Genomic DNA, 25,880 nt, shown 5'->3' with positions numbered 1-25,880 from the left:
TATCATTTTATTAAGTGCAATCAACGCTATAAACGAAACTCAACGATACGAAACGTAATTGATGTTTTTGTTTCATTTACCTTTTGGCACTTGCACGCGAAACCGTTGATCATCGGAAAGCCTCAAGACTCGGGGAATCTCCGGGGGGAGCTGCGGGGTAATGCGGCCCATTAGGCATAATAACACGTTTCCACAACGAATTCGCAACGTTTCGATATTAAAATTAGCATTTATTATGTGCCGTCCAACATTTGTAACATGTTTTATTGCCACCCAAGTCTGTGAATGAGCAAAGGGGAGAGGAACACACACACAGTACTTGTTATCTAGCTATCGAGAGGGTTATTCAGGAAATGGGCTTGCAAAAAAAATATTTACGTTGTTTTGCTAAAAATGTGTTAATACAATTAGCACAATCAAGCTTTTATTACCTTTCCATGCAATGGGAAAATTTTCACAAAAGAAATTTCAGTTTCCTGAAGGGGAATACATTTTATAAAAAGCTAGCACAAAATTATATTATTTCTGACAACAGCTGTTTTTGTTAAAAAGCTCGTAAATTTTAGTAAGTCGATCTAATTAAAGCCCTAAATGAACTTGCATTTTTTATTGCCACCAAAAATAAACTGAGAGAAAATATTGCTGTTTTTTAAAGGCTTTCTTTGCAAGGCTAGAGAAGTGATTAAATTAGGGGAAGCACCGAAAAAAAATCTATGCTTACATAATAAACTTCAAACATAATAACATTAAGTAATAATCTGGCTAAAATACAGTCACTTTCTAACTTTCCCATTCGATAATTGAATGATAAACAAAAAAAGTCGTAACATAGTTTAAAAATTTGGCAAGTAAGTTTTGCAAAGCTTAATTTATTGATATTGAACATCAACTTATATTTTTTACCTTTTTTAAAGAGAAATTTAAAGTTTTTTTTCAGAGAACTGTAGAAAATTTTATTTTGCACTAAAAATGTATTTGCTCTAAATTATATTCAAAACTTTACCTTTAGAAAAAGTTTATATAGCTGATGGAAAATGTTGTGAATTAAGAGAACTCACTCACACGAATGGATCGATTTATTAGAGTCATTTTACTGACAGCCTCAAAAGCTGTTTTGTCTGTAAGTAATCCCTTGCTCACTTGACTTTGGTTTCAATTGCAATTTGCTCAACTCTCAGATTAATAATGCACTTCGAATGTTTGTTCAGTAAGTAACCCCAGTGGCTAATTGATATGGGATAAATGTAACTTGGAGGGGGCGACGAGACTTCACTGTAAGACACGCGCATTCCACTTTTTTTCGAGACGTTCTGACATGTAAATTAAACAGCCACGCCCCCAACTGTTCAGAAGGCGTCTAATAAATTATGCACACTTTGTTTGAGCTACTCATTAGTCACGTCGTGAAGTGAAGTTTTTCGATACTTATCTATGTGTTTATATTTATCAAAGCGTGAATGAAAATGACAAACATGCGAATGAGATAGAGACTTGGACTTAGCAAAGATATCACAGAGAGTGTTAGATAATAAGGCATTCGATTTTTGGCGCAACTTAAACAACGAAATCGGCGCGACTATTGATCCGAGTGATCAGATATGGATGCTGCTCGCTCGGACAGAGAAACTTCTCGAAGATCTGCGGATTGAAGGAACTCTTCTTCCCGGGTAACTCCAGCATATTGTTCCACATGGCATTCGCGGCAGCGGCGTGTCCACGCTGACTAAGGTGGAAGCAATCCTCGGAGAAAAAACGCGTATCCGTCTCGCCCGTCTGAGTGCGAGGAAAGTCCTTGAATTGCGAGAAGGGCTGGGCATTGATGGTAAAGGTCTGAAAGGAGTCCAACGAAGAAAAAGAAATTAACCAATCTATAGTGATTATAGATATTACACTATATAACACAACTAATTTTAATTTCTACCTTTTTGGTGAATCATAAAGCTAATGATTCTTGTAATATATAATACATGTAATATATATATATATAATTTGTGGTGAAAATGTCGGATGCAACACTATTAAAAGTGAAAAGACACATACTAAAACTTTTTTTTAATTTGAATAAATTAAGCTAAGCATGATTTTGGAATTATTTTTCTGTTTCAATATAATTGCAAAAATGAACGAATTCGAACGAAAAACAAAAAATGAACGAATTTATATATTTTATCATTAAACAGAAAAGGTTTCTAAAATCAATCTAAGCTATCTAATCCAAAGCCATAAAAATAACCTTTACTTATTTTTCAAATAGTTTCAGTTTTAGTTTAATTTACTGTAAATAAATACGTAATTTTTCACCAGAGAATTACCGATATATCATTTCTTTAAGTGTAATCTTTTTTAGCGGAAGATTTTTTGAAAGTGTTGCTATTTTCGCACCTGTACAGTTTTAAGAACTATGATGAAAATAGACAACTTCTAAGAATATATCGTAAGGCCATAAAATGCTTAGAAAGTATGACTTGCAATTTGCTGCCTAAATTTGTGAATCATTCAAAAATTGAAGAACCGAAAATACAAAAGCCTGAAGGCACAAGTTGCTTTGGCATCTAATTCTGTAGCGCTTGCTAAATATTGTTAAATTATACTAATACTAATTTGAATAAATGTAGCTATAAAAAAACACTGAGATGAAATTTGTTAAATTTCTAGATTTCTCTCACCTCGGTATTAAATTCTGGCAGATTGATGATCTCATAGTCCTTGGCAATCCAGCGTTTCATGATGTCCTCATAGTAATCCAAATGCGCCTTCGACTTGCCCAACAAACAAGGACACTCGAAGCGCAAAGTGCTATAACAAATAGGCGGCAAACCCGAAAGATTCGTTAGAAAACGCAAATTAGGAACTGGCGCAACATTGATCATCAAACGCGGCACATGATCACGCAGATAGCGATAGGTCTGGAGCATGTTCTTCTCGTGATTTGCGATGGTAACCTCGGGCTTGGGATAGAAACAGATGTCGGTGCAAAAGTCATTGTTGCCAATGAACAAAGTGATCAGCTTCCAGTCGTGCGTCATATTCACATGCGGATCCCGCTGCAGACGCTTCACCAGCACCTTGGCCATATAAGGCATATCCCTGGACATGGCCGCGAGTTCGGCGACATTGAAACGCGAGGATCGCTCCGTAGAGAGGCCATCTTTCAGCGAATAGCCATAGAGATCGGGATTGAACTCCTTGAGTATGTTGGGCAACGTCAAATACTTGCGCCAATTGTACTGTCCGCCAATGGACCAAGATGCACCACGATTCTCGACAGTGACATGCGCCAAGTTGGAGGCAAAGATGCCATTTCCAGCTGTCAGTGAATCACCCATGGCGCCAATGATGTCAATGTCACCGGGACGCAAACGATGCACGCTCGTTGGACGCTGATCGCTGCGTCGTCCAGGTCCGTGTTCCGCATCACAGAACTGCACCAAGGAACGCGTGCGAGCGCCCAAGTTTTGTGTTTTCTAAAAAGATAAAGAGAAGAAGATTCTTACTAAGAAAGTAACTCAAAAAACATTGCTAAACTTACGCCCGCATCTTTTAAGCGTTGTACATTTTCAACCTGATCCCCAGAGCGCCCAGAGATGGCCAATCCAAGAAGCCTCAATGGACGATAAGCATTCCGCAGAGCCACATCCAAAGAGGTGCGTTGTGACGTCACAACTGCGATGGCAACAACAAGGGGCAGCAGGAACAATGACGCCTTCCTCATCTCGCTTTCAAGCTAAACACGCAAAAGAACAAGAAAACGGTTGAGATCAAGATTAACTCATCGAGAGTGTCATGCTAGACTTTTGCTTTCGTTGGAATTCGCTGGTGACGTCCTCGATACACGAACCAGTTCTCAGAAGATGTTACAGCCGATGCTATTGTTTGTTTTTATATTTATTTTTGGTTTATTCACCTTTCGATCATCGTTTTGTTTTGATTATTCGTATAAATTGATTTAGTCTTAGTCTGTTGACCGATTCAATTTGTTGTTGTTTAGCTATTTAGCATTTCAAAAATTTCATCACAATTTATGCAAATCTATGCAAAGTTCTACGTTCCGTTAATTTGCTCAATCATTCTGACAAATCTCAACAACAACAATTTATCAAATTGGAATAATTGACATTGACTTCTAGACTTTATTTTTGAAGTCATCTCTGGAGAGTTCATTACATTTGAAGTCAAAGGGAAGCGAGAGCATTGTCAATGGTTTGGACACGCTTCTACTTAAAAAGTTATTTAACTGAATGAATCGCATGCGAATTCGGAAACACAAATCTATATTCATTTATAATAGGTTGGCAGGCGGAAGTGGCTGAAGAGTGGACCGTAAAAGCGACACGAATTTGCGGTAAATATAGCATTATATAATCAATCGGCTAGACAGCGTGCCAAATCCAGTTCTATATATGCCACGCATTGTGCATAGATAGCATCTGTTTCCTTTTCGCATAATGCACAGCATGCAAACAAAAGACTTAGGAAACGAACGCGCCACACTGAACAACAAAACGAAGATGCAATCGCCTGAGTTTTGATTTAATTATGCAAATTACCTTTTTTTGTTTGTTTTCTATTATCAAAATTATTCGCAACACTTTTGCTTGGCAAGAATTTTACGACTTTCGACGTGACCTCTCTCAACTTTTTTTAAATATTTTTTTTAACGGTAAATCTTGCAACTTTCCCGACGACGAATTGCACAATTACTTAAAAGTATCGTATCGTATTTTATATATGCTACGTATATATAGTTAATTTATTGCCGCAGAAGGCAGCTGCGCGTCCGGCACCGTCAATCGCATAGAATCAACTGCTCGCTAGAATTTCTGATTATGTTGATTTTATATATGGAATAGCCCCAGAGTCAGCAGCGTACTACGCATAGAATAAAAAGGTTCGTACAAGTATACGAAACACGTAAAACAAAAAATAAAGAACAAAATACAATACGAATCAAGTGCGAATTTTGATGCTTGCGGCTGCTCAACTAAAACATATCCTGTAAACAAAAATTACTTATAGAAAATACTTCAATAAGTTTTATGTAAAATCAAAATTTATATAAGAATTTACTTAAAGAAAATACTTCTAATATTTTTTATAAAGCTATAAGAATTAAAGACTATTAAAATACATTTTAATTATAAATAAAGTTTTGATAAATATATGGATTTAAAAATATTTTACTACATTTGATTATGAAATAAAGTTCCAATAAAAACAAGAAATTAAGTTTTATTAAATGTAAAAATTAGAAAATAGTTAAGATATTTTTTTTTTTGTAATATTACTTTAATTAAATATAAGAATTAGAACATTCTTAAGTAAAATTTATTTATAAATTTAATTTAAATAAATTTAAATCTTAGTATTTCTAATGAAAATACATTAATTAATTTATCAAATAATTAATAATTATATTTTCGAAAAACAGAAAACAAAGCAATATTTTATACTTCAACTTTAAGTTCTAAAGAGTAGATGTTTCGCAAGAGTGGCCTCGATTTAGAAAATTAAGATATTATTTAATATTCATTAAATCTATAAATGCAAACTTCAAGTCTACATTTTGCACTTATGTCATCGATTAAAAAATCAAATTATAGCTAAAATACAATTAAAAATGCGAAACAAACTAAATGAATATTAATCTTAGTTCAATGCTCTTAAAATAATAATTATGAAGCCACAGATATTTACCCCTATGTCAACATACCCCTTGCATAATTGTTTATTTACATGGTATAAATATATCAAAATTTTGCTGTCGCCGATTCTCATGCACACACACACGTAAACCAGCCAAAGCGCCGAGCCGGTCAAAGTCATCGCTGTCGTCTTCGTCGTCGCCGTTGTCGTTGGCTTCGTCGTTGAAGTCAGTTGTAGTCGCTCGTCTGAGAGTTAGCGTAAATTCAGAAATTCACTTTCGTTCACCCGTTTAAAAATAGTCTCGAGGCGGCGTTGCGATGTTGTCCACTTGTCGGAGTTCACGCTTATCGCGATTGGCCCCTTTGGAGAATCAGTGGGCAGTGGGCACAAGCAAGTTTTACGGCTCAGACCAGACCAGAAATGGACACAAAGGGGGCGCGTTTGCGTCGTAAGTCTGTTGACAACGGTGAGAGGGGAAGGTGAGGGAGAAGCTGTAAATCAGCTAAAAGGAAACGAGACATGCAACTCACCGACTTTAGTGGCATCCTCAGCATTTTAAGTTGGCTAAGTCTTTTAACTGGACACACGAAGCGTATGTACGTGATACGCTATGATAAGTAGAATCAGTTAAGTTTATATTTATTTTTATTCTAGTCAAAATACTCATACAATTTACTGTCGCTAATTGGCGTTTGTTGATTTTATCGGGGGAAATGCAATAAAAAGATACTTTGCGGGATGAACCTTTGGAACATGTCGAGTGTTAATTGTTGAGAGGCAAACACTTAAAACAATCAAAACATTCCTTAGAAATGATGCCATAAATGATATGTACTAAAATTCTAGTTAATATCCATAATCAAATTCAGGAATTGCTCTTAATCGATTATATAATTTGGCAAGGCACCCACAAGTAGAGAAACACTTCCACTTCCTCTACACACACAATCCATTGGATAACCTTGTGTATAATACTACAATATAATACAATAATAATAACGGCATGAAGCAATTAAAGAGAAACAACGAACGAAATGAAGAAGCAACAACTTGTTTTAAGTTAACAACAACAGCAACAAGAAGAAGGAACCGCCTTTTAACGACGCCACATCTAAAAACAATACTACTACACAGCTTGTAAAGCGATACGAAAATAAATGCTGATGACGTATTTAAGTACACTGAAAACGATTAAAAATCATTTAGTCAAGACAATATATCAATTATATCAGCTATGAACATTAAGTGGCCAACAGCAAAATATACCAGTTTCAAGATGATATATCATCACTCACTCACTCGCTTGCCTAAGCTTCAATTGCCATTGTTACTGTTTTCCAGCATTCTTATTGTTATGATTATTATTAAAACAATAATAATTATTGTTATCTTTGAGCACATGCCTGTCATTTTCTGTATTTAACCGTCATTTTATTATGAGCAAGCGGTAATTCTTTATGTTGCAATTTAAATAAGACCTAATTAAAAGTAGTATCAGCTCATTCACAAATGAATTCAAAGTTTATGTAGCCATTAACAATTAATAGCTTACCAGCACGTTTATGAATTTATAACTTGTCACAACAATTAAAGCGTGAAGGGATTGTTTATTTCAAAAGAGTGCGCCAAATGTCGTTGCCGGTGGTTTGCCAGCAGTGAAAATTTTACCGCCACAAATTTGCATCTAACTACATAGAGGAATATTTTCTAATTTAAAAAATTTATGAATTCTATGAATGTTAGTTATTGTAGATTGTATTGGAAAGATGACGACTATCAAAAGAGGGAAAGTTCTTTATTGTCCACTTGTAAGGATTGCCTTACTTTATTTGACAAACACAATATTATATAAAATTTTAGGATTAAAAAGTACCGCAAAAAATTTATTGATGTTTTTTAGGTTTCTCCTTCGTTTTTCAATGTCACATTTTTGTAGAAAGTGACAGTGACGAAAACAGACATCTAGATAAAATAGCTTTCATTTTAAATTAGGCGCCATTTTACTCGCATTTATCGAAAAAAAAAGTGTAAAAGTATAAAAGTGTAACCATATAGCAATTATCAGTGTTCTCCCTACTTTGGTATATCCTGTTGGCAATAAAACGTATATTTTGTAAATATTGTTTACGGTCACACACCGGCAAGTAAAACAGCTTTAAGCTCTTTTTTAAGAAACTCCTGAAAAACCTGAATTAAATTCAATAAATAATACATGAGTTTATAATATTATCATCGGCTGTGAAAAACATCAATGTTTCCCATCAAAAATGAGCGTTTGAAAAAATTGTAAAAAACATCGATGCATCGATTTTGCCATCGATGTTTCTCCATCTCTAGAGTGTCGTTATCACATTTCATAAACAAACACACATACATTGGGTGTGTTTGTCAGTCGGTACAACAAAAATAGCTAAGTAAAAGATATATGAAAGACAAGTGATAAGTGAGCAACAAGGGCATTGGTTGCCGCACAGCAGCCACATCACCAAAAATCACAGCAGCAGCATCTTCAACAGACGACGCCGGCAAAAACAAGAAAGCTGCGGCAGAAAGAGACGAAGAAAAAAGGAGGAGACAATATGAGAGCTTTGAAGTATATGGGCTGGATAACCGGCTGCTCGGTGTTCACCGCCTTCATATCGATCATCTGGCAGGCATTTCTATCGCTGCAGGCGCTTAACAAGACCACCGTGCTGCTCACCGGACTGCTAGCCATCGAAAGCGAAGTGAAGAGAAGTGGTTTGGAGCCGGCGCCCAAAGTAGCCGTTGGCTATGGCGCCTGTACCGATTTGCAGATTAATGCCACAGAATTTCTGGACACCTATTACAGGCAACGCATGCCTAGCGTAAGTCCGGATTTTGCGGCCAACGAGGTGAGCAACGAACACGAATTGCTGCAATCGTTTGTTTACTACTTCAAGAATGGCGCAGCAGCCGAGTAAGTACATCCACTCTTAAGACTTATCATTGTAGATTAGATAATATGCATGTTCATCTCTTTCAGACGCGTTGTGGGTAACAGTACGCTGTTCAAGCAGTTGATTAGCTACGCCAAGCAGTTGGACAAGGAGCGCATTCATTGGTACATGGGAGGCAATGCTCCTTTAATGGCTGTGCGTTTTGTCATGGAGGGAGCCGATGTATTGCTGGGTGCACACATGTCCAAGAAGTGAGTTCCTTTCGTTGTCTGCCATGCAATGTAAAGTAATCTTGCATTATTTCTTGCAGATTACGTCCCTTGCTCCCCAAAGAGATTAGCTTGGCTGGTGATGAGATTGATGAGGATGATATACATCTGATATTAGAGTACAAGGCTGGCGATCGTTGGGGACCATACGAGGCGCCACGTGCCAATCGTTATATACTACACAACGATAAGAATAATCCGCATCTGCGTTCAGTGGAGCAACTAACCGATGCCCTTAAGCAATACCATCCACAGCTGCTCGTTGTGAGCGGTCTGCAAATGATGGACATGTTCAAGTTCAGTCCGGGCGTGCGTGAGGCTCGCCTCAATCAAGTGAAACAGCAACTTATTAACCAACCCAGGGATACGCTTCAACATTTCGAGTTTGCAAGCTATGTGGAATTGGAGCTGCTACAGAAGCTGCGTCAGTTGGTGCTTCCATATGTAGATTCGCTTGGAATGAACGAGCAGGAGCTGTCGAATCTGCGTGAAGTGCAACAGCATGGCAGCACCACACAAGCCACCGATTGGAATCCCAGACTTGCTCATACGTTGGACCAGATGCGTGAGGTGTTCATCAGTCTGGCGGAGGATTATCACAGTCAGCGTCAGGCGGATTCACAACGTCGCCTAATTTCACGCATCCATGTGCACACCTTGGCGTATCAGGCTATATTGACCATTGCCAACTCCAAGTGGAAGAATACACGTGCTGCGGCTGCCAAAGCGGCTCTGACTGCCCATCGTTATGTCTGTAAATCACAGTTTGTGAGTGTAAACACAGCGTATATCTATGAAATTGCTAATCTGTACTCTTATTTTAGGTAAATCCTGAGTCGGTGTTGCTGGTGCTGGATGACAGTTTTGCCACCTCGGCCCAGGAGCAGGCACCACGTATGCGCATGAGCGCTGCCAATCCCGTGCCCTGCTGGCAAGAGTATATTCAATTTGGACCGAGCAGGCAGCGCATCGAGGTGGAGATTTGTGTAGCGCCTGTGCTAGTGTGTCGCGTAGCCAAGAAGACGGCGGGTGCTGGCGATAATATATCCGCGTCGGGATTGGTTGCTCAACTTTAAAGTGGATGTGGTGCTAATGCAATAGCCATGACAACGAGCATTATTTTGATATACGGCAAAGACTGCTTAGTATTTTATATAGAACGTTTGAAAGACAAACAAGACAAGACTTGAATAGCAAACAACCCGCAATTGATCCCAGGACACGATACAACCCAAAATCCACTATCTATAAACATTCCCTGTTGAAATACTGTTGAGACGACATTTATACTCAGCTGTTTAGCACCTTAGTGACCTTAGAAACGCGTTACCTTCAGTACTACATGAATAACGGACGCTGGCAAACTGCTCACGTACTTAATTCATACGGAACGGAACAACGACAAGAGTTAGAGATAGGCTCCATGCCTTAGTACATATCTAGAGATGAGTCCTTATCGCAGTGACAAAATTTATTGAAAATCGGGGAATAACCCAGTTACGAAAAAATCTTTAAAAGTAAGCAGTAGAGCAAGTTACTGACTGTTTCGGTTTCGACTTTGTAGTTTATATTCGCAAATCTGATCTATTGAATCTCTAACAATTTACACACTGACTCACAATTATTTAATGTGTTCAAAATTATTCCTGACAAGCATAATTATGCTACATAGTCTAAGTTTATAAGTATTTAGTTTTTTTATCCTACGTATTGTAACGATGTCAACATTCCTACTTACAATTTGTTTTGCGCACTTGGTTTTAAGCTACACAAAAAGACAATGCATACATATATGTGTAATAAAAATTCCTGTTAATAATTAATATGTGTATTTACTAAACTAAATAGTTGACTATAGTAATTTTTTGGAGAATCGAAATTCAAATATCCGCGCAATCGACTAGCGATTTACCATTTATCGCTAAGTGTGGCCATTGCATTTTTCTTGGTCTAAGTATACTGAAAAGTAGAATTTTGGTATATTTTAAAATTTAATTTACAATCACACCGTTCGAGAAGTTTCGCTACCATTCTCAGCCGACGTCGACGTCGCCGCTTGAATTTTCATTACGCTGAAAAAACGTGTCGGTCGCGGTAGATAAATTGAAGCGTTTATGTATTGTTAATATAAATAAGCATAAAGCTTTTTACATATATAAATAAATTGCAAAAAATGTGCGTAAATATAATTCAATAAACAAGCAAACAATGAAATGTATCGAGTGCAATTGATTGCAAGAGTTTTTCTTTCATGAGCCAAGCAGCAAATTCATAATTAATGTGAAGAAAAAAACTCAAATCGAAGAGCACTTACAATCATATGTCAATTTAAATATCGTTCGATGCCGTGTTTGATGTGTGCTCTAGCTTTAATTTAACAAACTAATATTTTTTCAATTTTCTATTACAGTTGCTGAAACAAAAGAAGCCGCCCCTAAAAAAACTAGGCAACAAAGTCTAACCAAATAAATAGTTCAACTAAATCAATCAAAAACTAGAGGGAAAAATGTCTGTGATTGGCATCGATTTCGGTAACGAGGGCTGCTATGTAGCGGCAGCAAGGTCTGGCGGCATCGAAACCTTGGCTAATGACTACAGTCTGCGTGCAACGCCGTAAGTACATCACCATTAATGGAGTGTGATGATTAGTTATTGTTGTATGATGTAGTATGTACTGTTTAGCAGAAGCCACTAAATTCATTGTGCATAATCGTTTGCTCCCTTTCTTTGAGGTTATGTACAAATGTAAGTCATGCCCAACTGTTTGTACGTGTATGTGAGTATAGGGGTGTATGTGTGTGTGTATGCGTATGGGTTTTGTTTGCATGAGTATACGCGCCTAGAAATTTCCAGTACTATTGTTGTCACTGGTAACGCGCTTTATATACAATTGTAAATGAAGCAAAATGTCCACAAATTTGTTGTAGAGTGCATATATGTACATGTATGTGTACTGGTGTACATATGGTGGGTAAAATGCATTCATGCGCTGATTGCTTAGGCCTAAATTTGGCTCTGGCTGTCGCTCCATAAAAAGCATTGCAAAATCAACTTTGGGATGTTGCACTGCGTTCCATATTCTATTCCAATTATTTTTGACTAAGATTCTTGATTTATAAAAATGTTGTAGACTGCGTGGGCGAAATTTCCACTTTTGCAAATATGTTTTTTTTGGCTGTTTTTTCCTTTAATTTTGGCCAGTGTGCACACATATTCACACGCGTATCATCGCATGCGTCATGCGGTCACTCTGAGCACGAGAGTCACAGCATCAGCAAGAGAAGTGAGCGAGCGAGAGCGCAAAGGCAGCAGCTGTTGCGAGAGAGAGCAAAAGCAAGTTCGCACCAAAAGTTGTCAAAAATAAAATCGAAGCCGGCAAAACATACGATCGCATATACACAGACGCGCGCTCACATGCACATGCCCACAATGTGCTCAATACATACATAAGTCAAGGTGGTATCTGTGAGAGAGACTGACTCAGTTTGTTGTTGCTCAAGTCTTGACCATATTTGACGCGTTTTGTTTTATAATGCCTGGGAGGGTTGTTAGGCATATATTATTTTAAAATCATTAATTTTAATATCACCTCGTTTGCAGCTCCTTTGTGGCCTTCGATGGCAAGAAGCGCATCATTGGCGTGGCGGCCAAGAACCAGCAGGTGACAAACATGAAAAACACAGTTGGCGGTTTTAAGCGTCTGCTTGGCCGCAAATTCAACGATCCACATGTACAACACGAACTCAAGAGCATTCCAGCACGCGTTGAGGAGCGTAACGATGGCAGCATTGGCATCAAAGTCAACTATCTGAACGAGGATCAGCACTTCTCCCCCGAACAACTGACTGCCATGCTGTTCACCAAACTGAAGGAGACCTCGGCATCGGCCATGCAAACGCAGGTCAATGACTGTGTCATTGCCTGTCCCGTATTCTTTACCAATGCCGAGCGTCGTGCCCTCCTCGATGCCGCCCAAATCGCTGGCCTCAATGTCCTTCGCCTGATGAACGAGACGACGGCGACAGCGTTGGCCTATGGCTTCTATAAGAACGATTTGTTCGAGGATAAGCCACGCAATGTGATCTTTGTTGATTTTGGCCATTCGGCGCTGCAGGTCAGCGCTTGTGTCTTCACCAAGGGTAAACTGAAGATGATCGCCAGCAGCTGGGATCAGATTGGTGGGCGAGACTTTGATCTGGCGTTGGCCGAATACTTTAGCAAGGAGTTCCTCGAACGTTACAAGATCAATGCTAAGACCAATGCACGCGCTAATCTGCGTCTCTTGACTGAAATTGAGAAGCTCAAGAAGCAGATGTCGGCAAACAGCACCAAACTGCCATTAAACATTGAATGCTTTTTGGATGACATCGATGTCAGCTCATCCATGCAACGTTCACAAATGGAGGAGCTTGTCGCTCCCGTCTTGGAACGTGTGGAGCAAACATTCAGGAAGCTGTTGGCCGAATCGAAGTGGTCCGTCGATGACATTGACTCGGTGGAAATTGTGGGCGGCAGCACTCGCATACCATCGATCAAGCAGCTCATTGAGAAGGTTAGTCAGTAACTTATCTTCCCAAATATAACAAGATTTATGTGCTTTCTCTCCATTTTAGGTATTCAACAAGCCGGCGAGCACCACACTTAATCAGGATGAGGCTGTGTCCCGTGGCGCTGCCCTGCAATGCGCGATCATGTCGCCGGCGGTGCGTGTCCGTGAATTCGGTGTGACTGATATACAGAACTATGCGGTCAAAGTACTTTGGGATGCCGAAGGTTCAGCGTCGAATGCCGAAGTTGAAATCTTTCCCCAATTCCATGCATCACCGTTCAGCCGTTTGGTGACAATTGCGCGCAAGAGTCCGTTCAGCGCATCCATTGTTTATGGCCAGCCTGTGCCGTATCCGGATCAAACCATTGGTGTTTGGAAGATCAAGGATATCAAACCAACGGAACGTGGTGAGAGTCAGGAAGTGAAACTGAAAGTGCGCATCAATCAAAATGGTATTGTGCTGATTTCATCGGCCACACTGGTCGACCGCAAGGAACTGGAAGAGGCTGCTGCCGCCACTGGAGAGCAGGCTGCTGGCGAGGAGAAGGCCACTGGTGAGCAGCCGGCTGCCAACTCTGGGGAGCAAGCGGATGCTCAGCAGGAGGTAAGTTCAGCCAGTAAGCTGTTTGCTTTACTATTTTTTATCGATCGTCATCACCATCATCATTAGTACCATCACTTTTTTTCATCTACTGCTGTTGTTATGGTGCTGCTCTGCTGGCTTCTTGCAGTTTTCTAACCCTTCCAAGTGTTTCTCTTCTTCTAACCACTTCAATTTCGATTCATCAACTGAATATCAGCATTCATTTGCCCTATTTTATTTCTCATACACTCTCTTAGTGCTGTTCGACTATTATTTATTTGCCTAGACATGAATGAAACCATAGTAAAATTCATTAAATTAATTCATTAAATAAATAACAGTTTAAGCTCTTTTCTGTAACGCATTGAGCATTTACTTCAAAATTATAATTTTTTTATTTTACAATTCATTAAATTAATGTTACTATTATTTGTAGTAACAAACGAGACGCAATATATATTTTTTTATAGGGCAGTCTAATCCAGCTTATATTGTTTGATATCTAAAGGGGCTTTTTATTTTAATTTGCCATAAGAATTCCCCCTTACTAAACAAATAGATAATGAAGAGACTGTAAATATAGAGCGAAGATAACGGTTCCCAAGCGGATTAATAGGGCAAATATTGATATTTCATTGCATTAGGGGTTACTCATAAATGATTTTATATATATCATGCTCATTTATAGCTACTTGCAAAGTATTTTATCGCAATTAAATTTTTTACGTTCTATTTACTTTTGGAAATTGCGTTTGCTCGGGCTTTTCATAGATATTTCTTTTGGCGTTTTGCTTTTGGTTTCATTCTCGATCTAGTGTTTGTTGTAGTTGCTGTTGTTGTTGTTGCTCTTGTTATTATACTATATAATTCTGAATATTTGAATATCGTAAATATTTGATATACATACTTATGTGTGGCACAATCATACATATATAAATATCTATATACAACTATTACAACTACTATCCCAAATATTGGATATTGTGCGCTCGCGTTTGCTCTCTCTTAGGCATATTGTGAGAATGAGGATGATAATAATACATCAACAGCCTCATCACCTGGCGGACAAGGGTGGGCACAGCGGGTCAAGGGCTGGTTTGGTTCGGTACGTTTGCAAATACAAAACAAAAAAAAATACAAACAATTATTAAAGTCATTAATGCAATTTATAATTTAAATTTAAATACTGACAAATGTCTCGAAATTGGAAATGTCGTTTAAAATTGAAAATTAAATCAAGCACAAATAAATTGCGCTTTCTTTTCCCACCCTACAACCGATAATAAAACGAATGATGAAGACCGCTCATAAGCCGCCTACCCTGTGTGCTCCTACAAGAACAAAAAAGAAAATATTTATATATATAAAGTACAAACAATACTAAACAGAAACTGTAAAATTACTTACACAATTTGCCTAAAAATCGCTTAAATACATTTTCTTTAATTTGATATTATTTCCTCAAACAAAACAAAAAAAGAAAAGAAAACAAGTACAAGTAATAAACGTTTTTACAATGCGCCTGTAATCCACTGAATGCTCTCTAATAGAAATATGTATTCACAAACTTAACGACACGATCACGAATCTCTTGCTCATATATTGTAGGCTGTTGCTTGAGCTGTGTTTTTCCTCTTCGCTTTGTTGTTTGTTGTTCCGCTTCGAGCTATATTTCCTCTTTCTATTGGCTACACACAAATTGGATATATTTTTTTGTATTTTTGAGAAGCAGCAGCTTAGCTTTAGTTCTGATTGTATTTTCATGTCTACCCTCTCTCTTTTTGTTATTCGCAGGGCAATGATAAGGCTAAGAAGAAGACCATTAAGGCCGTTGAGCTGCCTATGGAAATAGTTACCCATGGTTTCTATCCAAATGAGTTGGCCAACTATTCGCAGCAGGAAGCTAAGATGATTGGCAATGATCAGAAGGAAACCGAGCGTATTGATGCCAAGAACGCATTGGAGGAGTTTGTTTACGATATGCGTAACAAGTTGCAGGTAAAGGATAGCGGAAAGAATTAACCTAAAGACCATGTCTAACATTCTCTTTTGATCTACAGGGTGGTCCTCTGGAGCGTTATGTTGTTGAGGCCGAACGTGAAGCGATTGTGGCGCAGCTGAATGATCTCGAGAACTGGCTGTATGAGGATGGCGAGGATTGCGAGCGTGAGATTTACACCAGTCGACTGTCGACACTGCAACAACAAACGGATCCCATCAAGCACCGTTCTCAGGACTTTGAGCAGTCTCCCGCTGCATTCGATGAACTGAAGAACAGCATTGCATTTGCACGCCAAGCTGTGGCAGAATTCCGCAAGGGTGTGGCCAAGTACGACCATCTGACGGAAACCGAATTCATTAACATTGCCGAAACTGCGGACAAGGCGCAAAAATGGCTGGATACCAATTTAGTCAAGTTCACGCAAGCACCACGCACTAGCGACAGTCCTGTGCAGACATCAGCGGTGCGCCAGGAGGTGCAGACCCTGAATGCCTGTGTTAATTCGGTGATTACACGCGCGAAACCGAAGCCAGCTGCCAAGACAACAACGACACCGCCCAAGGATGCGCCCAATGCAGAGCAAAATGGTGGCGAGCCAAGTGCAGCCGGTGACAAAATGGATGTGGATGGTAATGCGCAGGCGGCCACCAATGATCCATCTATGGATGTGGAGTGAGTTGTGCGCGTGCCGCGATATATTTAAATATAAATATATATATGTATGGTATTGGCTAACGATAAACAAGAAGAACCGATAGATAAACTATAAACAACAAAAAGAAACAAACAACAAAATTAACTTAACGTATACAATGAATATGAAAGAACAACAACAAATTGTATATGCACTTTTGCTTTTTTCAACGCATCAGAATCAAAGCAAACTGGCAAACTGTAAACAACAACCGATGAAACTACATGTGTAAGCGTATAATACAAAATGATTTGATTAAGCAGGCACGATTGACAGCGATTGGCAGTGGCAGAGACACGGTAAAAGAAAAACACAGGCAGACAACAAGCTGCGTAAATGCAACAATTTCTGAATAATACAACAAACAAAACAAAACCAACCATTTCTAATCGACCATTTTTTGCATATAGTTGAATAACAAAGCGACACTAAAAAGAATGGAATTAAAATAATCAAATAAAACAATGATGATTCCAAAAAAGCAACAGCAAGTCTTTTCACTTATTTTTCTGTTTAATATGCCTCTACGTGAGGTTGTTGGCGCACAGAGTGTTCAAACAATAACAAGAGTTTTCCACGAATTGGCCATAATATTAAATGATATATACATATATTCCTCGATTCTATACAGATTTGTATACAGCGTTGTATGAATGGCAGCAGCATTTTCTGGGTTTTCAATTGAGCACAATATTTAATTGATGAAGATGTTTATAATCATTTTGCAAAAGATTAGCATCCCATAGAGGATTCCAGCCCAGTTGTAAACATTTAGAAAATTATCATATAAAATATATTATCAATTTGGTATTAGGTTATGGTATGTAGTTATCTATTGGGCTAAGGAAACAATGTAGTAGAGTGCTGGTAAAGCAAATCAATATTAGATCACTAGAAAGCAATACAAAACCCTAAATCAAAGAATCAAGTTGGACGACAACCCGATTAGAAAATGAATTAATAACTAACGAATTTTCTATAAAAATAAATCAGAATTTATGTGGGAATTCTAAATAAAAATTAATTGTAAGGTATGATTTTACAATTCAAAATGCATCAAAAAAGATACAAGAGTGGACATAACATATGAATATATTATATGTTATGTCCTTTAAAATGTAATTACATAACTTAACACAGAAAGAATTAAAATATAAATCCAAGGGTCTATTACGATCGGAATACCGACTTGGATATTAGAAAGAGGTATAATTGGAACTCGTCGCTTCACACTTTTCTGAATATATTTGCAAATTTATTTGCGCTTACACTAGCAAATATTTGATGATTTTCCATATATACACTTTTCTATACTATACTATGTGTACAGAAAATTGTATACACAAAGCGACGTATAAAAGCCGGCAGAATTTCGTTGCTTTTTCAGTTGAGTTTTCTCTGCGAAACGTAGCGAAATATTTGATATTCGAGATTTTGGAAACAGAAAGTCTATCAAGATGAAGATGTTTGTAATTCTCTTACTGGGCTTGCAGGTGCTCTGGGCTACAGCATCACCCACAACAGTTAACACAGTAAGTTATAAGATAATTATAATTTAAATATATTAATTACATGGTCTAACAGTTGGAGATATCTGCTGATAAGAGCAGAGAATGTAGTGCTTATTGTGGATCAGTTGCAAGGCATCTGCAAGCAAACACAATCACAATCGAAAGCAAGGACACTCAGATAAGGGAACTCGAAGCCAAGGTTGCTGATCTAGAAGCTAAACTGGCGAGAAAGGGAACTTCAGAGGCAGCTCCGGTGGAATCAACTGATGACCTTGTGTCTAGTCTTCATCAGAAAATCGATGCTATAAGGAACAAGATCAAAGATATTGGAAACATCTACTCGGGATCAGTGAACGTTAAGAAACCAGTTAGTGAAGAAAATGTTGAAAAATAATCCATATAAGTTTTGGAACGAATTTCATTATAAATTATAATAAACGATTTTGAACATTAAAAACTGAGATATTCATTTTTCTAAAAATGGTTAATTAAGTGGTCCGAGTTTCGAATATAATAGAATTCAGATTCCCTAAAATTATTGCATAATAAATCAAACTCGTCATTTCACACTATGTGTTTAACTTTGTGATTATATTTGGAGATTTATTTGCGCTTACAATACAAAACATGTCATGGCTTATAAATGGGCTAGGAAGGGACAAAGGGAATGCCTATGTGAATACAAATACGAATGCGTGGTAAGCGTAGCGTAGTGTTTGAGTTATCATAATTGCGAGATAAATATAAGAAATTCGGCTGCAAAGCTGGTGACTAGTTTTAATGTGTCGTGTACTTATTGGGCTTAAGATTCGCTCGATGGCTCTTCGATGCGATCTAGTTTAATAATTAACGCATTTATGATGCAGGCGCCTGCCTCTTTGGTAAACCAACACAGATCGTTGAGCAGATGCAGCGAGGATTCGTTAATGGCACCAGCGCTGCTGTTGTTGCAACCACCACCAGAGGCGACTCCAACCGAGCCCGCATCATTGGCAGCTTCGTGTTCCGTTGTGTGCAGACTGCGACGCTTGGCCTCGGTCGCTGTTTTGCCCGTAGTGACGCCCGAGATGGACTGACGACGCACATAGACCTCGAACGAGGTGGAAATACGATGCACTCCCTGCTCGGACACATAATGATGCTGAGGCAGCACCGGTTCAATTACCGTGGCATTGGGTGAATAGTAGAGCTCGAGACGTGTGCCGGGCTCGTCTTTGTGCGTGGCAGCGACGGTGTCCTCGTCCATTTCCAGTGGCAGCGGCTGCCCACGATCGAGTATTGCGCGTATTTTATCCACTCGTGTCATGTAATAGAACGGCAACCAATCGCCATTAAAATCCAGATGAACTTGAGTCGATGCTGACCCAGCGGCGGATGATGTCGATGCGCTCAGCGCATTCACCGTCTGCTGGTTGAGCTTAAAGTACACCCAGCCCTCCAGTTTGTCGCCATTGCCAGTGCTGTTGCCGTTGCACTTGGCGCAGAAGCAAATCGGCTCGAGTCTCACATCGAAAAAGGCCTGCGGCAGCACGAGGGAAGCACAGAAGCGTTTTACCTGCTTCAGATACTCGCAATCATTCTGCTCCAACACGCCGGCAGCAGCAGCCGCCGAACGCAACGATTCCCTGGGATTGCTGCTCGAATTTGTATCGGATTCCACCGAGTTAAGCGACGAGAGATCCAGATTAAGTAGCGACATTTGATCGGGCATCAAATGATGCTGCATGCGCGTGTATTCGTTCTGCTGTAGCTGCTGCAATAGCAGCAAATGATTCATATAATCGATCTCATCATCTTCCAGCACATTGTCGCCCGATTCGCTGGACAATTCCCGCTCACGATCCCGTTCACGTTCTCGCTCGCTGCTGACCTCGACGACAGCATCCACATTGTTCTCGCTATGCTCTGACTCATGTGAGGCCACCATAGATGTGGACACAACATTGGAGCACAATGCCTGTTCATCGTACTCCTTGTTTGTGTCGTAAACGCCACTAGATCCATGTGCCTGGCCACCAGCTGCATTGGAACCGCTGGCTCCGCCGCCTGTCGATGTATTCAGCGAGTTTTGAAACCTTTGCGTGCTCTGGCTGCGTTGTATATTCAAATTGGTGTTGTGCTGCAACTGCAGCGACTCTCGAAGGCAGCTGTAAGGAAAGAATCAATAACTAGCTGTTGATGTTGTTAAATGGGATTTATCACTTACCAAGTGGATGAAGAGCCGCCCAGCTCGTTGCGCTGCTGCTCCAGCGTGCGATTCTTAATGGAAATATTAAGCAGCAGATTCTCAGAGACGCTCTCCATAACAGAACGTGTCCTGTGTATTGACAAAGGGTTAAGGAACAGCTCGCAGAAATATTAGTGTGAAAACTTACATGAGATTGCCGGCTGCAGAAGTGGAAGCGCCTGTTGGCAGTTCCCTGGCGCTGTCGCTTAGCTGCTCCGTGTCCTTCTCCTTCTCATGCATCTCCAGATGCGCCTTCTCGCATTGCTGCGGCATATTGTCCAACTCAAGAGCCTCGGGTGCCTCGAGTATGGGTGTGCCATTTGCATTGCCATTGCGCGCGGCATCGCTGCCCGTGAGCAAAGAGATCTTCTCGCATTTGCCGTAGATATCAAAGATGGGGTAGACGTGTCCCGGCAAACCGCTAGCCAAATCTTCCAGATTTGTGGAGCCCACCATGATGACTGTAATACAATTAATATTAGAATTTCATAAGTATTTCCTTCACAATTAATAGTAATTAAAATACAATTTCTATTATGGTTAAACTCACCCAACATTCCGGCGTGTGTAAGCGTCATGGTAATCACAGTGCCCAGCTGGATCTGATCAAGTACTTCGCCATATTTTGAGGCCATAACTTGGCCATTGATGTTGATGTAGTCATGGGTGGCCAGCCAACAGCTGCGCTTGCAGTTCAACAGCGAAATGGGAATGGACATGGCTTGCGGACATGTGGAAAGCACTCCCAAGCTGAGTGTGCCTTTCCATTTGTTGTTGATGGCATCCACCTTGATGCTGATGCTCTCACCCTTGCACAGTGGCTTATTCAGGCAAACGATCGCTTGATTGAAGGACTTGCTGCGACAGGCACTGCGTCGATCATCACCAAGACGCACATGCTTATTGGACACATCGACAAACTCATAATTCTGCGCCTCGGAATCAATAGATTCCAGCATTGAGCTATCCTGTTTGTTCAGTGGATCCATGCCAAAGTCCATCGAATCCTGCAGTCGCAGACTACAAGGACGCAACGGCGATGCGGGGCCTTGAGTGGAGATCACCTGCACAGCCATTGTGGAGCCAAGTAGCTCGGCCACAACATACACATCGTTGGGTATGTTATGGAACTGTATGTTCACATTCTCCGAGTTAAGCAAGATGTTCAACGAATTCTCCACACGCTCCAGCGTAATGCGATCATCGACACGCAGCCACTCAAGCGAGGCCAGCGATCGTTGCAGGCAGCTGGAATTGTAGCGCACCTCATTGCCACTTACATACCAAACGTTGGCCGGAATACGCTTCAAGCTAGTGGGCAACTTCTTGCGCACGCTCTCGTCGGCCAGGTTGAGATCGGTGATGCCAATGCTGAGACAGCCTGTGAGAGATTTTCGAGCAAGTACTTAAGAAAATGTTACGAATTTGTAAAGAATACAATTATCACGAGTACGACCTATTCAGCTGGTCATAAAACTACTTCAACTTAAACAATAAATATATATTACCAACTGGTTCCTAGTTCTAATTATTTAATGTACGAATACTCTTCTAAATTATAATAAAATCGTTTTGAAACTTTTAGGAAATTGATTTAGAAATGATTCTAAAGTTAAATGTTTACACGTACGATTTAAAAGATCATAAGAACTAATATACCCAAGTTTAGTGAAATTTCTCTTATTTTTTTCTGATTTAACTAATTAAACGGACAGGCGACCTTCCTAATATTATCAACCATTAATGCTGATTAAAAAAAGATACTACCACATGCGTTTTTTTGGTAGACTGTGTGTTAAAGCCAAATTCAAATATTTGTAACGCTCACCGGCAAACATGGGATTGATGGAGGTCAGCTTGAGCTCGAAAGGCGATCCAACGCTCAGCGGATGCTCCGAGAAAACCAGACAATGCGACAACGCTGCCGTTGAGCCAGTAAAACGCGACGCTTCAGTCCAATCCTTGGTCAAACTGACGCTACCCGAGACACAAGTCCAGCGATGCTTCGTCTCCAGCGCCGGATGTTGTATTACCGATGTGGCCTGGCAGCTCTGTGAGTTCTCGCTGGTGGCATATGGAGCACGTATATCCAGCTGCGTTTGCGTTAGACTAACCTGGGCGCACTGCCCGTAGAGATCAATGATGGCCCAAATGTTGGGCGCATGGCACTCGCCAGCTGGACCCTGATCCATGCCATCTACAAAGAAGTGTATGTAGTCTCCGTTTCGCATGACGCCGACACGCGTGCCCGTTCCCAGGGTGTCCAGATCGATGAGTACATTGGTGCGTATGGTTTTGCGATTGTGAAAGATCATGGGGCCACACAATATGATCGTATCGTTCGCCTCGAGATCAGTGGCATTGGGCGCCAGTTGAATGTCCTCGGGTCGCGTGCCCGTCACACCAATTTCAATGTTGCCCGACCAATGACGCACCATTGTCTCCAGCTCCACCTCGAACAGTTCACGATTTCGCAGTGGTCTATTACTAAACACAATGGCATCATTGAACTCCGCTAGAGAATTGGGACGCGATGCAGTCAATCCGCTGTTAGAAATGCCCGCATTGGCACCATGTATATTATGGAAACGCAGCGGCACCTCACTGTACAGCGTTGTATTCGAAATGGTTGAGTTGCCAGTGTCCGGACTTCCGCACTCGGAGGTGTCTATGATGCTGGCCTGCGCCGCCTGACCGTAGAGATCAATGACGCCATAGACACGCTCCGGCACATTAGTGGCAGCTGGTCCCTGATCCACGCCATTCACCCAAAAGTGTAGAGTGCCGTCATCTTTGCGCACAACTCCCACACGATCGCCCACCTGCAGGCGATCCAGATTCTGGCCATATTGCTCGATCACAGTGACACCATTCTGCATGACGCCGTTGCCCGTCATCATCCAGGTGCCAGAACTAAAGGGAAATTGGGATTTTATTATCCTAGTACATATATAAATAAAGTACTCTACTTACCGCACATTTGTCATGGTAAATGGAAAGTCTAGGTCGTCGGCTGTGTGCGTAGTGACACCCATTTCCACCGAACCTGCCCATTTGGTGACCACGCGCTCCAATCTCACCTGGAACAGCTCATTGGGTCGCAGCGGACGTCGCGTTAGCACCACGCCATTATTAAAGTCGTCTGCGGCGCTGTAATAAAAGTGAGGAAAATTTAATTTAAAGTTCAAATAGAATGAAAGTAATTGTAAGCAAGGCAACTAAATTGAACCCTATTAAAGGAATAACTTGCAAGCTAATCCTAATACAATAAAATCGTATGATTACGGTATGGAAAAAGGTGTGGGCAACATAAAACTGAATATTATAGACTCATCGAAGAAGTCTTTATATGAACGGACAGACTGACGGATAGGTATAGAGTTAGAGCAACTTATTGTAAATAGCCTAGAATAGTTTAAATTAATCTAGATATCTTAAACTGTCTTAAAGGCTGTTTTCCATGTAGGTTTACTTACTTGGGCCGCAACGCAGTGCGTCCACTCTGCGTAACCGTCGCGTGGCTGCCGCAGATATGATGAAACGTGAGTCTGTCGTCGTTGCGCGCAATGGCCCGTGTGCTGGAAATGGTTTCGCTGAGTCCGCCCGCTGCACCAGCCACATTCAACTCGCTTTCCGGGCTCAACAGGCTCAGCGTAGGCGTGCCCGTCTGCGCATGACTGCAAACCAAAGCCATGCCGGCGACAATGTTGTTGCGACGTGTCACCAGATTCTGCTGTTCGCGCTCATCGCGATCCACAATGGTCACCTTGATGGTCATGCCATAGAGATCAATAACGCCCCACAACGTGGCCGCCACACGTGTTGCCGCCACGCCCTGATCCTGTCCATTGATGTAATAGTGCAGATTGCCATTCGATTTGCGCATCATGCCAACGCGATCTCCTTCTCGCAACTCATCCAAATTGAACTCGCCATATTGTCGTCGAGTGCCTTTGCCATTGGTAAGTATGCCACAGCCAGACATCATGATGGTGCCGCTGCGCATATTCGTCATGGTAGCCGGAAAGTGCAGCACTGTGGGATTGTGCGTGGTGACTCCCACCTCAATGGAGCCGGACCATTTGTCCACCAGCTTATCGATGCGTATCTCGAACAGTTCATTGTCGCGCAGTGGACGATGTGTCATGACGACGCCATTGTTAAATTCGTCCAGTGGACGTCGACGCTCCGCCGAACGAAAGTTGGGCACCAATTTCACCAAGCTTCCACAGCGAGTGTGGAAACGTAAGCGATCATTGATGTCATAGTATTCGCCAGCAGCACCTGCATTGGCTGAACTAGAGAGCACACTGCCAGAGTTGAGATTCAGCCGAGCCAGTGCATCCAGATTGCTACTATCGGCAACGCTGACATCAACGCTCATAGGCACGTCGAGATTCTGCACCACCTGCTGCAGTGGTTGCTGCAGCGGTGAGTCCAAGAGCTGCAATAACAGATGATTAAGCAAAACAAGATGGAAAGAGATTATAGTCAACTTACCTCGCTGCTGCTGTTTAGCATTGAACTGGCATCCGAAGTGGGACACAGCGAAACCTGTACACAGCGTCCATAGAGATCGACGAGAGCCCAGAGGGGCTTGGGCATGTTCTTAGCTGCCACGCCCTGTGACTCGCCATTCACATAGAAGACGAGATCATGGTTTGAAGTGCGCATGACACCCACTCGATCATTCTCGTTGAGTGTCTCCAGATCGGTGCCATAGAACTCGAGCAGACGACGGCCATCCTTGCGCACATCAATGCCGGACATGACCCAGGTGCCATTCCGCATCGCTGTCGCACAGGCAACCAGCTCCAGATCATCCGGCGACTCCGAGGTGACGCCAATCTCAATGCTGCCACCCCACGAGTGACTCTGCAAAGGGAATTAATCATTGAATCTGTCAATAAGTTCTTGTAACCGCAATGCACTCACCTTCTTTTCAATCACCACCTCGAAAAGCACATCGTCCACCAGAGGCTCCGCGCTGAAGACCAAAGCATGGCTAAAGTTTCGCATCAAACGCTGCGCCGAGCGATTTCCATCCCACAAAGTAATCGAGCGACCGCAACGATTGTGAAAACGTTGTATGGCTCCTTGTGCCATCTTAGATGATTCACACTATTCACTTAATTTATGTGTTGAATTTTATTTATTTGTTGTGGTTTGGTTTAACTCAATTGCATTTCGCATTCTGCAATTGCAGTTTTTTCTTGTCTTTTATGCATAATGTCTTTTCATTGTCTATGTGCTTGTGTTGTCTATTTATAACATTTGCAATCACTTGCATATACAAGCGACATTATTAATGTTGGCAACAATTAACTTATTTGTTGATTGTTTATTCACTTATATTGGTAATGTTCTTTTCATATTCTTCAAGTGTTTTTCATTTGTTATATTGGTTTTTTTGTTAACATCACTTTAACAGCCCTCTGCAATGTTGACAGAGTTCGTTAAACTGTTGTTTAGCAGGCGGACAAC

The 25,880-nt window shown here is 40.8% G+C and overlaps 4 protein-coding genes across 5 annotated transcripts; 2 read left to right on the top strand and 2 right to left on the bottom strand.

The window, feature by feature from the left end:
* Positions 1-1,098: 1,098 nt before the first annotated feature.
* On the bottom strand, positions 1,099-4,799 carry LOC132792311 (phospholipase B1, membrane-associated). Its single transcript, XM_060801613.1, has 4 exons — positions 4,548-4,799; positions 3,530-3,724; positions 2,667-3,464; positions 1,099-1,830 (listed from the first exon to the last, which is right to left on the bottom strand). Exons 2-4 carry the CDS (start codon positions 3,710-3,712, stop codon positions 1,555-1,557), a joined length of 1,257 nt encoding a protein of 418 aa, XP_060657596.1. The 5' UTR covers positions 3,713-3,724; positions 4,548-4,799; the 3' UTR covers positions 1,099-1,554.
* A 3,002-nt stretch (positions 4,800-7,801) lies between these two features.
* On the top strand, positions 7,802-10,649 carry LOC132790503 (ADP-dependent glucokinase). The gene is made up of 4 exons (XM_060799048.1): positions 7,802-8,581; positions 8,648-8,812; positions 8,872-9,598; positions 9,655-10,649. Exons 1-4 carry the CDS (start codon positions 8,223-8,225, stop codon positions 9,904-9,906), a joined length of 1,503 nt encoding a protein of 500 aa, XP_060655031.1. The 5' UTR covers positions 7,802-8,222; the 3' UTR covers positions 9,907-10,649.
* Positions 10,650-10,856: 207 nt separating this feature from the next.
* LOC132790502 (heat shock 70 kDa protein 4) lies at positions 10,857-18,626 on the top strand. 2 transcript variants are annotated; one of them, XM_060799046.1, is made up of 8 exons: positions 10,857-11,005; positions 11,241-11,443; positions 12,431-13,382; positions 13,444-13,983; positions 14,972-15,067; positions 15,757-15,960; positions 16,023-18,190; positions 18,243-18,626. In XM_060799046.1, exons 2-7 carry the CDS (start codon positions 11,337-11,339, stop codon positions 16,638-16,640), a joined length of 2,517 nt encoding a protein of 838 aa, XP_060655029.1. In that variant the 5' UTR covers positions 10,857-11,005; positions 11,241-11,336; the 3' UTR covers positions 16,641-18,190; positions 18,243-18,626. The 2 variants fall into 2 exon arrangements, with proteins under 2 accessions (XP_060655029.1, XP_060655030.1); XM_060799047.1 differs by lacking the exon at positions 14,972-15,067.
* Positions 18,627-18,740: 114 nt separating this feature from the next.
* On the bottom strand, positions 18,741-25,856 carry LOC132790500 (neuralized-like protein 4). Its single transcript, XM_060799043.1, has 9 exons — positions 25,332-25,856; positions 24,897-25,271; positions 23,873-24,840; positions 23,370-23,546; positions 22,225-23,309; positions 20,947-21,777; positions 20,545-20,857; positions 20,376-20,486; positions 18,741-20,316 (listed from the first exon to the last, which is right to left on the bottom strand). The coding sequence occupies exons 1-9, from the start codon at positions 25,500-25,502 to the stop codon at positions 18,972-18,974; spliced, it is 5,376 nt and encodes a 1,791-aa protein (XP_060655026.1). The 5' UTR covers positions 25,503-25,856; the 3' UTR covers positions 18,741-18,971.
* Positions 25,857-25,880: the final 24 nt, after the last annotated feature.

This window comes from Drosophila nasuta, chromosome 3 (genome assembly GCF_023558535.2).
Source record: "Drosophila nasuta strain 15112-1781.00 chromosome 3, ASM2355853v1, whole genome shotgun sequence".
NCBI classification, from domain to species: domain Eukaryota; kingdom Metazoa; phylum Arthropoda; class Insecta; order Diptera; family Drosophilidae; genus Drosophila; species Drosophila nasuta.
The sequence above is the reverse complement of the archived record's forward strand: the minus strand, read 5'-3'. Positions and strand labels throughout refer to the sequence as shown.

Coding starts and splice junctions, on each gene's coding strand:
- LOC132792311 (XM_060801613.1), bottom strand. CDS start 3,712: ATGAGGAAGGCGTCATTGTTCCTGCTGCCCCTTGTTGTTGCCATCGCA. Junction 3,465..3,529: donor AACGCTTAAAAGATGCGGGC/GTAAGTTTAGCA, acceptor TTATCTTTTTAG/AAAACACAAAACTTGGGCGC. Junction 1,831..2,666: donor TGCCAGAATTTAATACCGAG/GTGAGAGAAATC, acceptor GACTCCTTTCAG/ACCTTTACCATCAATGCCCA.
- LOC132790503 (XM_060799048.1), top strand. CDS start 8,223: ATGAGAGCTTTGAAGTATATGGGCTGGATAACCGGCTGCTCGGTGTTC. Junction 8,582..8,647: donor AAGAATGGCGCAGCAGCCGA/GTAAGTACATCC, acceptor CATCTCTTTCAG/ACGCGTTGTGGGTAACAGTA. Junction 8,813..8,871: donor GGTGCACACATGTCCAAGAA/GTGAGTTCCTTT, acceptor TATTTCTTGCAG/ATTACGTCCCTTGCTCCCCA.
- LOC132790502 (XM_060799046.1), top strand. CDS start 11,337: ATGTCTGTGATTGGCATCGATTTCGGTAACGAGGGCTGCTATGTAGCG. Junction 11,444..12,430: donor TACAGTCTGCGTGCAACGCC/GTAAGTACATCA, acceptor CCTCGTTTGCAG/CTCCTTTGTGGCCTTCGATG. Junction 13,383..13,443: donor TCAAGCAGCTCATTGAGAAG/GTTAGTCAGTAA, acceptor TCTCCATTTTAG/GTATTCAACAAGCCGGCGAG.
- LOC132790500 (XM_060799043.1), bottom strand. CDS start 25,502: ATGGCACAAGGAGCCATACAACGTTTTCACAATCGTTGCGGTCGCTCG. Junction 25,272..25,331: donor AGGTGGTGATTGAAAAGAAG/GTGAGTGCATTG, acceptor TTCCCTTTGCAG/AGTCACTCGTGGGGTGGCAG. Junction 24,841..24,896: donor TGCTAAACAGCAGCAGCGAG/GTAAGTTGACTA, acceptor CTGTTATTGCAG/CTCTTGGACTCACCGCTGCA.